The following is a 14,004-nucleotide window of genomic DNA, read 5'->3' as shown; positions in this document are numbered from 1 at the left end:
CCTGGAATGGGGGGCAGGTCCCAAGCTAGACTGGGAGGTCTGACCTCAGCGGCACCCCGGGAAGCCCCAAAGTGGGCGCATGGCCTCATACAGGTCCTTTGCCCGTGGCCCCTCTGTCCTTCGGTGCCAAAGGACTCTGCATCTTCTGCCACTTCCTTGGCACCGGTGAAAGGGAGCAGCGCTGGGCTGAGGCCGGTGATGCGCTGCGCACCGAGGCCGATGTACTCTGCGTGGATTCTGTGGTGGAGGGCTCAGACATGGGGAAAAGGGCAGCCTCCATCAGGAGGACCCTCAAGCGAATATCTCGCTCCTTCTGGGTGTTGGGGCTGACCGCAAGTTACCTTGGGCTGTTGTTACTGCATGGTTCGAGGGGAGCTAGAAGTGAACAGGTTTTGACTGGACAGGCTGGCTTGCACCCACTTGGCTGCACCCACTTGGATAAACAAGTGAAGAGATAAGTGAGGCCCAAGACTGTGAAGTGTGGGAATAGAAAACAGCAGTGTTTCCTGCCAGAGCCTGCTTGTGGGTGAATATGCCCCCTCCCCCCTCCTTAGAAGGAGGTGATGATTAAAAATGGCTATGCAAATTGCTTTAGATGAACAGTCTCACCTGTGGACCCTGGCCTTATGGGTGCCCAGGAATTCCCCACACTGGAGCAGCGCCTGCTACGAGCCCTCAAGGACAAGGCTGGAGGGTCCGGGACTGTCCATAGCAGAAGGGGTGTAAGCATTGATTCTTGCTTGCTTGCTTGCTGGAAAGCACATATTTAGTAACGCATTAAGGCTGGGAAGCTTATTATACTTTGGCAATAAAACTGGTTATACTTATGCACCTGGTGTGGCTTCATTGAGTGTATCCGAGCCCCCACCTTTGGATCGACACCGGGTCCGAAGGCAAAAGTTTTTGCAGATGCGACACCTGTCTTTCCTGTGGCTTTCCCCCAGGCACTTGAGACAACTGCCATGTGGATCACTGATTAGCATCGGCCTGCTACATGCCGAACACAACTTTAAGTCTCTCAGGTCAAAGTCCCAAAAGGGACTCTACTAACTAACTTAACACTATCAACTAATTACTAGGAACTACATACAACAATCAGTAGAACGAAGTGTATGCGAAAGGCTATGAAGAAACCGCTAGTGCTCTTGCAAAGCAAGGCAAGGTACTCCAATCAACCATCACGGGAGGTAAGAAGGAACTGAGAGGGCGTAGGGCTGGCGGTGCCTGATATACCGCCGCATGAGCGCGGCACTCCAGAGAGTGCCACAGCCGGTCCTATAGATACCGCTAAGGCATAAATCTCCAACAACTGTGCATGTGAGCATGCGCACACACCTAAAATGGAATTGACATGAAGAAGAATAGTGAATTCTATCCTGGGAAGCAACAACTCTGAAAAAAAGGCTTAGGGGTCATGATGGATAATTAGCTGAACATGAACTCCTAGTACAAAGCAATGGCTAAAGGGGCTAATGAGATCCTTGGATGTATAAACAGGGAAATATCAACTAAGAGCAGAGAAGTTATATTACTTCTGTATCTGGCACTGCCGCAACCAATACTGAAATACTGTGTCCAGTTCTGGTGTCCACACTTCATGACGGATGTTGAAAAATAGGAGAAGGTTCAGAGAAGAGCAACAAGAATGATATAAAGGATTGGAAAACATTCCTTAGAATGAGAGATTCAAAGAACTCATTCTATTTAACTTATCAAAGAGAGGATAAAGGGTTGACTTGATCACAGTCCGTAAGTACCTTTGTGAAGAGCAGAAATTTGATAAGGGAGAGTTCTTAATCTAGCAAAGGTATAACAAGTTCTAATGGCTGGAAACTGAAGGTAGACAAATTCAGATGAGAAACAAGGCACAAACTTAACAAGGATTGTGGAGGATGCTCCTTTACTGCCAATTTTTAAATCAGGATTGGATTCTAAGAGATATGCTCTAGTTCAAGCACAGCTATTGGACTTAAGGAATTAATTCGGGGAAGTCCTATGGCCCGCATTATTAAAAAACACCTTATTAAAATAACAGCAAGAGGACTAAAAAAGTGCCACCATGGCTAAGCAACAGAGGGAAAGAAGTGGTTAGAGCCAAAAAAGAATCCTCTAAAAACAGGAAGCCATATCATATTGAGGAAAATAGAAAGGAGAATAAACTCTGGCAAGTCAAGTGTAAACATATAATTAGGCAGGCCAAAAAAGAATTTGAAGAGCAAATAGTAAAAGACACAAAATCCGATAGCGACAATTTTTTTTAAGTCCATCAGAAGTAGGAACACTGCCAAACAATCAGTGGGGCCACTAGATGATCAAGGGGCTGAAGGAGCACAAGGAAGACAAGGCCATTGCAGAGAAGCTAAATCAATTCTTTGAATCAGTCTTCACTCCATAGGATGTGAGGGAGATCCCCACATCTGCGCCATTCTTTTTAGGTGACAGATATGAGGAACTGTCCCAGACTGAGGTGTCAATAGAGGACGGTTTAGAACAAATTGATAAATAGGTCCCCAGGACCAGATGGATTCATCCAAGAGTTCTAAAGGAACTCAAATATGGAACTGCAGAACTACTTACTGAGTTACGTAACCTATTGTTTAAATCAGCCTCTGTGCCTCTGGAAAATGGGGTAAACAGTGAGATGACAAAATCTACAGATGATACAAAATTATACAAAATAGTTAAGTCCAAAACTAACTTTAAAGAATTACAAAAGGAGCTCACTAAACTGAGTGACTGGGCAACAAAATGGTAGATGAAAATCAATGTTGATAAGTGCAAAGTAATGCACATTTGAAAAAATAATCCGAACTATACATACAAAATGATGGGGTCTAAATTACTTGTTACCACTCAAGAAACAGATCTTGGAGTCATCATGGATAGTTCTCTGAAAATATCTGCTCAATGTCCAGCTGCAGTCAAACAAGCAAAACAAATGTAAGGAAAGGGATAGATAAGAAGACAGAAAATAGAATGCCAATGGATAAATCCAGGATACACCCACACCTTGATTACTGCATGCAGTTCTGGCTTCCCTAACTCAAAAAGATATATTAGAATTGCAACAGGTACAGAGAAGGACTACAACAATGATTCGTAAGCAACGGTTTCTATGTGAAGTGCTTAAAAAGATTGGGACTGTTCATCTTTGAAAAGAGACGACTAAGGGGGGATATGATAGATGTGTATAAAATCATGAATGGTGTGGAGAAAATGAATAAGTGTTATTTACATAAACAGACAAACCGGGGGTCACCCAATGAAATTAATAGGCAGCAGGTTTAAAACAAATATACAATAAACCTGTGGAACTTGTTGCCAAGAAATGTAGGAAAGGCCAAAAGTATAAATTGATTAAAAAAAAAGAATTAGATAATCTCATGGAGGATAGGTCCATCAATGGCTATTGGCCAAAATGGTCAGGGTTACTATCCTATGCTCTGGGTGTCCCTAAACCTCTGAATGCCAGAAGCTGGACTGGATGACAAGGGATCACTTGATAACTGCCCTGTTCTGTTCATTCCCTCTGAAGCATCTAGCACTGGCCTCTGTCGGAAACAGGATAATGGGCTAGATGGACAAGTGGTCTGACCCAGTATAGCCATTCTTATGTTCTTATTATTCAGGATGTCAGACGAGATGATTGCAACAGTTCCTTCTGGCCTGAAAATCTAAGAATATAGTAAAGAATCTATGAATCGGCATCAAGGAAATTACTCACATGGATTAAGTGTTCACCAATGTAAGGGTTACATATTCTAGCCCTTCAAATTTAAAGGGTAAATATTGTACATTCACAAATGCTTCTTTTAGAGCTACTTCTACAATCTACTCTACAAACAAAAAATTCTGCAGTGTGTATCAGAGAGTGAAATTTTCCCTTTAGATGTAGTGCACGTCTTCACTATCTTAAATATATTTTTCTAGTCAAAAAACAAGAGTTTGTAATGCATCTAAAGAATTAAGAAACATCTGGTAGGAGACAATTCTGACATTCTAATATTTGTGTTAAATCGTGAGACTGGACAAAAAGAACGAGACAAGGTACAGAGAGAGCGAGAGAGATTGGCAGAATACTTGTACTCTTAGTCCACGTTATAGACCTAAGCACATTTCTTTGGCACTCAAATATTTTGGTTAGGCTCTTGCTACCAACAGGTGGCACTTCAATGTCCCTGTCTTGTATTATTGAGCTATTATCCAATTATTTTAAAAAATAACACTTAAACCTCATTTCTTCTGAAACTAAAGTGCTTGAAAAGATATGTACCTACAGGCACATATACAGTAGACGTGTAACACTAAAAAAATAAACTGGATAAATAATTTGAGCTTGTAAACCAGGTCAACAGAAATTTTCAATACATTCTTGTAAAAAAATCTGCACACTTGTTCCCTTCTAAACATCTACATTTTACATAATGGTGAGGCGCAAATCAAGCCCACCTACTGAACAACATGCAGCAGGGCCAAAGTTAAGGGGAAAACTCCATAATCTTGAGGCTACAGGAATTCTACTTCATAATGTGCTGGTGTGGGGAGTAGATGGGTAGATTTTGTGGCCCCATGTGGTAGTCGGGGGCATGGTCTATTCAACCCATGGGTAACCTGAGATTTGGGGAATTTCCCTGGACACCCCACAACATCTGTTGAGAGGCCTAGTACTTCTATACTACTCCCCAGGCGCCGCCTTTCTGATTTAATCTGCTGAACAGGCAGGGTGCTGGCATTTTGATAACCCTATCTTACTTGGCACAATTAATGAAAGCAGTAACATTTAAATAGCAAATGTCAGCTGATCTAGTTTCTTTAATATCTCCTCAAGGAAAAGAAGAAATCAGAGCAGAATTCTTTGTAAATGTAACACATTTTGCTTAATCCAATGGCAAGATTTATTGTTTATTTCACTACCCTGCCTATTTATAAGCATGGATTTACCAGGAAGAAGAAAAAAAAAAAGAGAGAGAGATAGCTTCACATGCATATCTTACTGCCCAAATAGCAAAGCTTTTTAATTTAAATTGTGTCCTACCAGTCTCGGCCTGTTTCTTTAATCCTTAAAAGATGGAATTTAATTTTGAAATTCTAACAGTACTGCCACTTAACAGTTAAATATATGTTAACATACATCTTATCTATATATACACACACACACACACACACACACACACACACACACACACACACATATACAACACTAATAATACATATTAAAACACTAATATAAATGATATATATTCATTTGGTAATGTTTGTAAAGTACTTTAAGTATTCAAAGTGCTGTCTAAAATGCTCGGTATTATTAACTACTATGGGCCACACTGTGTCTTTCAGCTTAGCACTAGCAAGGGGTAGCCCCGGGGGTACAGTACCTCAGAACCATGTCACCCTATTCCTGTCTTGCTCTGCAGGGAGAAGTAAATTTCTACACCCCTTAAAAGGATGTAATTTATTTTCCCATTGGACATAGTTACCTTATCTTGCTACCAAGGAGGGGTATAGATCCTCTCTCCACACCCAAAAATCTGTGCCAGAGAGTGAGGAACTCAGATATAGAAACTTAGACAGTCAGGTATGGACCACCTTCTGAATCAGATTACAAGGAAGATTGCCACTGAATCTATATCCTTACCATTTTATGGTCATTGACAATCATGAGCTCTAGATATTTCATCTCTTCAAATATACCACGAGATGCCTGTTGGATTTAAAAATACATTGTGAGAAATGACAGTCTGATGGTAATTTTTAAAAATAACTCTGCAGCTGGCCTAGGTATCTGGTAGCAGTGGGAGAGCCAAGTTTGTATCCCTCACTGGCTTCAACGGGACTACTCACATAAATGTTACTTGAAGTGAATAAGTTTGCCAGAATTGAGAAAGCTCTTCAACTAGTGTAAATCGGCATAGCTCCATTAACTTCAATGGAGTTACATGGATTTACATCAGCTGAGGATCTGGACCATTTCATTTAGAATAAATTCAGATCCAAACCTCTTTGTCCACTGTTTTCAGAAAAGGCTATTGTTTCCATAGAACTTAGCATTTAGAAAGACCCAGAAAACACCATACCCCTTGTCCATTGCGATATTTACTAGATCTAGGAAAAAAATGATTTTTTAAAAATCGGTAGGGTTTGAAACCCCACCCATTGTGCTGTATGATCCCAGGGGAAAGCTGATCTCAAATAGACAAATGGGTACAAATTAATATTAATGAAAGCTAAAACAAGCCACAAGCACATGTATGTAGACAAAATGAAGTCCAAACTGATGAATCTAAACTAGTTATAATGTGTATTGCAGACTGTGAGAACTGTCCATATTTTTTTTTCCTAAACAACCCAATTTTGGATCACAAATTTGTTACTTTTGGCTTTGGCTATGCTACTTCATGAGCCATGTGACCATAGGAGAGGGCATCTCTACAGTAGCCAGACTTCCTCCAGGGGTGTTCTCTGTCCACAATAGTATCAGACCTTAATGATCATTGAAATTTTAATCACACTTTCACTATCAAATTTCTGTTCAAACTGTACATGGTATTGCTGTCATCATATAAACTATATCTATTTTATTCTGTAGATTCAGGTTCAAATATAAAGATATCATTTGGTGGAAAACAGTACTGTATTATAAAAATATGAAAGAGAGATATTTTAAACTTTGTTTCAAGCGTCCAAAGGATTTTGTTTGCTAAGAACCAATGCTCACTTATAATTAAAGAATTTGGAAGTTTATGCAGCACTACAGAGGTCTAAACTTAGTGTCACACTTACACTCACGGCCCTCTTTCTTCTCCTTTTCCTGAGCCACTGTAACTCAGACAGGAAAGACCACTCAGAACTAGATTCGGTCTCTGAAGAAAATAAAATTAACAGAACTTACATAATTTAGCATTTATGCAGGAGAACATGCAGTTTAAATCCTTGTAAGAATGGAAACTCTTTACAGTGAGATTAATTAATATATCTATATATCTAAATTAAAGCTGGAAAATTTCAAAAGTTAAAAAGTTTAGTGAAATCCTAAGAACATTCAATAAAACATTTTAGAAATCATTGTGATGTGGACACTTATCCAGCGGGAAATGGACTAAGAATACCTAATTCACAAATATTTGAAGGTGAATTGCAAAGCATTCTCTAAAATTCATAACTTTTAAGGATCCCATATCAATAACAAAGTATGTGAATAGATTTAAAATTACAATTAAACATGCACTAAAAAGGGACATAAAGAGACTAAGACCTGACCATACAGTTTTGCTTTTTCTCTTTCATGTGTTGATGACAATCACTAGCATCCAAAAAATATCAGCTGATTAAAGTATTAGTGATGAAACCAACAGCTATTCTCTGCCAGAAGAACCTAAACACAGGTCTTGATAGGTGAAAACATTTCAGTTCAATTTTAACATTTCTGAAATTCAATGTGATGATAATAAACTTGGTATACAGAAGTCAACTTGATAATGGTCATCTTTTTTCTTATTCTTCTAAAAGTTCAGCAGTTTAACATAGGCGCCATTAACCTTAACCTCAAACTATTTACATTACAACTAAAATTATTTTTGTTACTGAAAACATAATGTAACCAATACATACCAACATTCTTCATTTGCTTCGAGGTTTGTGTTCCTAAAGTCCTCTGGATGATGTGTGGCCTTCCTGTGCTTTTCTTAAAAAAAAAAATGTATAAAAACATTTTCAACTTATTAGCAAAGCCAAATGAAAAGAAAGATGCACTTATTACAGTAGATTGACATCTTATTTGTTCTTTTCCCTAAAAGGAAATAGTAATATCCACTGACATAAATGTAATATCTTTAAATTGGTGCTATGTATACTTTACCAGGATAACTTCTACGCATTAGATTCTTAGAATATTAATCCAAACATGAAAGCCTGCACAATTCAGTATGATGTACTCTTCAATTGTAGAAGGCCTTATTTGGAGAACTCTCTCATAGTGTACAGGGAGACTTTGGGTTGAAAGAACCCCGGGTAACAATAGAGCAGGTTACAAGCTCCTGATTAACAATGCTGTATCTTTCTCCAGGGCCCGAGGAGGTGAGACAAGTCTCTCATTAGGATTGGTGGTAGGCTTCTTGCCTCTTTATTTCTAATTCTGCCTCATCTACTGACTGGCTGTGTGGTGAATCACTTGGCTGTTCTGCCTCAGTTTCCTAATCTAAAACATGGACAATATTTATTTATCACCTATATTACAAAAGGTGTCATAAGGATTAATTCATTGATTATAAATATCTTTGAGACCCTCAGAGAGAAGACATTAATAGAGTATGAAGTATTATCTTAAGAATCCAAATTCTACTCTCTGCATACATACATATACCTAGATACAGTCTTACTGCACCTGCTCAAAAATAAAGATATGCCTATTATAAATCACAAAGTCAAGCTACTTAATTGTATTGAAACTCAACAGAAAGAACAGTAAGATTTATGTCTCTTTCAACATAATTAATGCACAGTGCCATAAATCTATATATAGGACAAAAAAGAATAAATATATTGAAATTTTCTCCTTTTAAAATGATAAATTTCAAAGTATCACAGTTTGATATGTGCCCCATGGATCTCTGTCTCCTCTCCCTTGTCATTCCATCACCTGATCTTGTCAAATAATGCTTTTGAAAAGACAGAATGCTATTTTTGTGCAACTCCTGAGAGATTTGTGTAAAACATAGAAGTAAAATATTCAAAAATTCAAACTGCACATGTACAGTAAATACAACTTAGTTTCCTATACTGCCTTCCATTCCTAAGGTATCCCAAAGGACTTAACCAACCAAACAATGAAAGCAACGCTCGCAGTCAGATAACTGGTGTGGACATCTATCTCAGGTATTATGCACAAAGCGGGAGATCAGGTGCCTAACTTGCACTGACTTTCAAGTTGGGTGCCTCACTGCCATTTATGGCTCTGAAAATCTCCCTATAGACATTTTATTTTGGTCAATAGAAGAAAGTAGTTTTATTGAGAACAATACTCTTGTCCAAAACTATCCTCTATGCTATTTAAAACTTCCACCTGGACACACAGAGGTGGCAGAGGAGATATTTTAAAATCTTCCATAAATTACAGTGATTGTACAAAGTCTAAAAATAACCCTAATTATTTCTTTCCATTGCCTCAAGCTCTGTACTACAGTGTCAGCATGAAGAGTGAAATTCTACTGTCCTAAGAGAATAATCTCCCAATTGTCTGTCTCCTAATTAAGGAGGGGTTACCAGATCCATAATGGTGAACATATGGTCAGTTTTCAATAGGGTGACCAGATGTCCCGATCTTATAGGAACAGTCCCGACATTTGGGGCTTTTTCTTGTATAAGCTCCTATTACCCCCCACTCCCTGTCCCGATTTTTCACACTTGCTGTCTGGTCACCCTAGTTTTCAACCAATAGCCAGTGTCATATATAGGTTACATTTAAGTACAGTATGTAGCTTTGTAACAAGGAGCCTTGCTCCAGCTGCCACACTGAATGGTTCCTAAATTATTTTCCAATGGACTATCTGTGACATTGCACTCCATATGATTTTATGAAATATGCTAATGAGTGTGACTATAATGTAACTGGAATATGCTTCATGCAAAAGGTCTCCTGTAAGGTATCATTACAAAGCTTATAATCTACTGAGTGTGATCATCCTATTTGTATAAATGTATCATTCTTGTATCTGAAACTAGAAATATGAAATATAACTCTGAGGTCCTATTGTAATTGTGCAAAGTGTGGGCCATTAATGGTGGTTTGGAATCTTGATGGCTCCCATCAACTAGGACAACTGGTTGTAAATGGTTCTGTTTACTTGCAAGCCTTCCTGTGAGTCAGGCCAGGAAGAATGAAGGCTTGGGGTCTCACAGGACATGTGACCATGTCACCTGGTACTGGAATCCATCTTAAACCTGGGGCTTTTCCATTTAGACAGTGGGGTGGGGACCCAGAGAGACAAAAGATTCCTGTCTTGTGCCAAAGCTATATAAGGGGGTGGAACAGAACAAAGGAGGCTGCAGTCATGAGAAATCTCCTAGTTACCACCTGAGCTGGAAGAAGGACTGTACCAGAGGAAAGGATTGGGCCCAGACTAGGAAGGAGTCCAGTCTGTGAAAGAAACTTATTGAAACATCTCTGAGGGTGAGATTTTATCTGTAATCAGTTTCTTAATGTATTAGGCTTAGACTTGCATGTTTTTGTTTTATTTTGCTTGGTAACTTACTTTGTTCTGTCTGTTATTACTTGGAACCACTTAAATTCTACTTGTTATACTTAATAAAATCACTTTTGCTTATTATTGAACCCAGAGTTAGTGACTAATACCTGGGGGAGCAAACAGCTGTGCATCTCTCTCTCTATCAGTCTTATAGAGGGCGAACAATTTATGAGTTTATCCTGTATAAGCTTTATACAGAGTAAAATGGATTTATTTGGGGTTTGGATCCCATTGGGAGCTAGGTGTCTGGGTGTTGGAGACAAGAACACTTCTTAAGCTGTTTTCAATTAATTCTGCAGCTTCTGGGGGACGTGGTTCCGACCTGGGTCTGTGTTTGCAGCAAGCTAACATGTCTGGCTCAGCAAGACAGGGTACTGAAGTCCCAAGCTGGCAGGGAAAACGGGCTCAGAGGTAGTCTCAGCACATCAGGTGGCAGTCCCAACGGGGTTTCTGTGACCCAACTCGTCACACTATCATTCTAACTAGGATTAACATTACCTGAAGCATCTTTACTTATCACACAAAGACTAACAATCTTGCAGTTCCTTTGTGGGACTCTGTTGTCATGTTTACTGTTACCAAGAGAGGTTTTAAAAGAATTACAGTTAGAATTACAGTACTTTGTGTAATTTATCATGCACTGATGAGGTGCCAGGCAAGATACAAAGCCTGAAAATCCTCATCTTGATGTCTCTTGGATCCCAAAACCCCCAAATGTCTCTTGGAAATCAAATGCAAGTGCAGAAGTATCCCACAGGAGAAACATTCCTCATCTATTGTGCTGAAATTTGTAAACTAGCCTTTGGAGTATAGTCAGCTCTGTTTACATCAATGCCTTCAGGAGTAACAGTACAAACATACTATACTTAAAGAGAGCCACAAGTTAAGTAGAACAGGTTCAGAGTGTGAATAAGATATTTGGGTAAATATATTCCTAAACCCTGCTCCAATTTATTCATCTATTTGTATCAGAGCCATTACATACAGGCACTACAATCCTCTGTGATAACTACCCAACTGCGGCACTCTGTATGGAGTGCCTGACCTCAGCTCCAAAACATAGGTTTTCACCAAGTCAGTGAAAGGATCAAATTCACTAGCTCAGACAGTAGAGGAAATTGATAAACACTTTTATAGTCTACAAATCATTCACCATGGGAATAAGCCCTTAGAAGCCACCAACATGAATGGCCTATTCCCAAATCTAAAGTGAATTTAAGATTAGAAAATTCAAGTTAAAACATCGAATTAAAAATAAATCTTTAATAATTCAGATTTGCAAATTACTTGTGAGAAACATACTGACATTTAGGCATCCCTGTAACAAACAAAACCAAAAAAATTACAAATCAGTATAAACTTACTGCACTGTGGGTCAGATCCATTGGTTCTATGAAATACACATAGGTGCTATCTTCAAACATGCCACTGGAACATTAGAAAGAAAAAGGAAGAGATTTAGGACCAATACAAGTACTAAGGAATAATTTTAATCCAACAAATGGTCTTTGGTCAAATAAATCCAATTGTACTATTTAAAACTAGTGAACAAGCCATCATAAAAAATTCCAGTGGTAACTGGCAAAATATAGTAGTGATGCACATCTGCAAAATCAATTTTGTGCTAGACAGGATCCTTGGTAATGGAATACTTGACACAACAATGGAAAGAGTCAAGATCTGATCGTGGTCGTTCCTAAAACACCAATTAATATGCAGAAGACAACAAACACAGCTGAGTTATATACACATAATCAACAAAGAGCTACTGGGCATATACTATCTTACATTATTTACTTACATCAAAAATAATAATCAAAAGACTGATTTTTCAAAATTATAATTCCTGGTATGACTGTACTGGAATCATAGTAATGCAGGGTTTCTCAAACTTCATTGCACCGCGACCCCTTTATGACAACAAAAATTACTGCACGACCCCATAAAGGGGGACCAAAGCCCAAGCCCCACGGCCTCGGGCAGGGGGGCCAAAGCCCAAGCCCCACTACCTGGGGTAGGGGGACCAAAGCTTGAGGGCTTCAGCCCCACTACCCAGCGATGAAGCCCTTGGGCTTTGGCTTCAGCCCTGGGTGGTAGGGCTCTGACTTTGGCTTCAGCCCCGGGCCCAACAAGTCCAACGCCAGCCCTGGCAACCCCATTAAAATGGGGTTACGACCCACTTTGGAGTCCCAACCCACAGTTTGAGAACTGTTGTAGAGCTGAATGTGAAGAGCTGACGTCTGATTTTTGTTCATATTTCTGATCTCTTATTTGTTTTAATCAGCCACCTTGATTAATTAATTTCTAGGTATTTACCATCTGCAAGGGTTTCGCTAGACAGCACCAAAAATTTCTAGTATCCCTGGTGCTTAAAAAATTAATTAATAGCAGTGGTTAAAGCCAAGTATACAGAAGGTAGGCTCTGTACTGTACAAGCTTCCCAACTTTGTCTTGCCAATGCACCTCACTCCTGACACAGAACATTTCTACTATTCCAGTCCTCAACCTGTCTTGAGGAAGAAACTGCAGAACACTGAAGAACTAAAGGGAATAGAAAAAAAAAATCAGAAGATACAGAGAAGCCATCAACCAAAAGCTAAAATCCATAGACAGGGCAGAGGATATAAGCAGTTTAAAAAACTGCAATGCCAATGAGAAACTCCTTAGCTGAGCATGGTCAGCAAGGCGTTCACAGAGAATACTCTAGAGGAGTCACTGAGATACTAGCCACTATTCTTGAAACAAGACTGGTCTGCCTGTACCTCAGGATGCCAAAAATCTTTGAAAGCTTGGAGAATTTCAGTCTGTCTCGTGCCAAGAGATGAGACCCAAGGACAGGAATCCAAGAGTAGCAAGCAGTTAATATAGTCTCTTTGGAGGAATGAAGATTTGCACTCACTTAAGTCCATTACATGTTGAAAGGGCAGCTTTGGAGTTTTGGACACCTCTGATGTTTCCATGATAGTAACAATGCTCTCCACCCTAAAGATATTAAAGAAAAAAATAAATACATTTAATTATCATTTAATTCTAACTGAAAAATGGATCCTACACACCAAGTGAAGAAATTTAGAGGAAAGAGTCCGTTACATTAACAATCACTGAGTCTCCTCATCACTAATAAGGGGGAAAATATACTGTGCCTAGACAAAAGTACATTACTTATTTATATATGGCTTCCAGCCATAGCAAAGGTTGGTCTTTCCTTACTTAACTCACAATGCCATTAATTATTTTGTTTCCTTAAAGAGCAATTTCCCTTTCAAAAATTATTCTTTAGATGTGGTATTATGGGGGTCCATATTTATGATTTCTCAGTGATGGCCAGATCAAAACTGTTGAAATTACAAGTCCTTTTTTTTTAAACAGTAACCCACATAAGCTCTGCCTGGAATCTGAAAGTCAAATTTAAGGTTGTCTTGTTAAAAAGTCTTCAAGAATGAAACTTTATATAATGGGAACTTTAATTAAACAATATGGTTGTTGATGCATGACTAAGGAAGAAAATCCTGCTCAGAAACTCAGAACTGTATTGTCTCTACTATGCAAACTGAGGTAAACACAAGTAAAAACTTGATTTTGACATATTAAAAGATGTGATTGTAAAACAAACAAGGAGCAGATCATTTGACTAAGAAGATGATATTTGTACATATCAGTAAACCATACTGAGACAAAACCCAGACCTTAAATAAAATCTATTAGTAAAGAGACACAAGTATGTTGGGCACTTCATAGACAGATATGAATGCAAAGTCCATGC

General features: G+C 38.9%; 1 protein-coding gene across 13 annotated transcripts in view; it reads right to left on the bottom strand.

Moving 5' to 3' along the window:
- The window catches only part of ADAM23 (ADAM metallopeptidase domain 23), a 194,049-nt gene that overhangs the window by 106,725 nt on the left and 73,320 nt on the right, over positions 1 to 14,004 (bottom strand). For all 13 annotated transcript variants that reach the window (XR_509333.4, XR_006176707.2, XR_010591646.1 and 10 more), the window contains exons 5-9: positions 13,141 to 13,223; positions 11,606 to 11,669; positions 7,609 to 7,681; positions 6,781 to 6,860; positions 5,636 to 5,701 (exon numbers count right to left, since the gene is read on the bottom strand). Coding sequence is in view for 9 of the 13 variants with exons in the window: in XM_008172506.4 (XP_008170728.2) it covers positions 5,636 to 5,701; positions 6,781 to 6,860; positions 7,609 to 7,681; positions 11,606 to 11,669; positions 13,141 to 13,223 (366 nt within the window). In the remaining 4 variants the exon portion in view is untranslated. The remainder of the gene's footprint in view (positions 1 to 5,635; positions 5,702 to 6,780; positions 6,861 to 7,608; positions 7,682 to 11,605; positions 11,670 to 13,140; positions 13,224 to 14,004) is intronic.

Source organism: Chrysemys picta, chromosome 11 (assembly GCF_011386835.1).
Source record: "Chrysemys picta bellii isolate R12L10 chromosome 11, ASM1138683v2, whole genome shotgun sequence".
Lineage (NCBI taxonomy): Eukaryota > Metazoa > Chordata > Testudines > Emydidae > Chrysemys > Chrysemys picta.
This window is presented reverse-complemented; position numbering and strand designations above follow the sequence as displayed.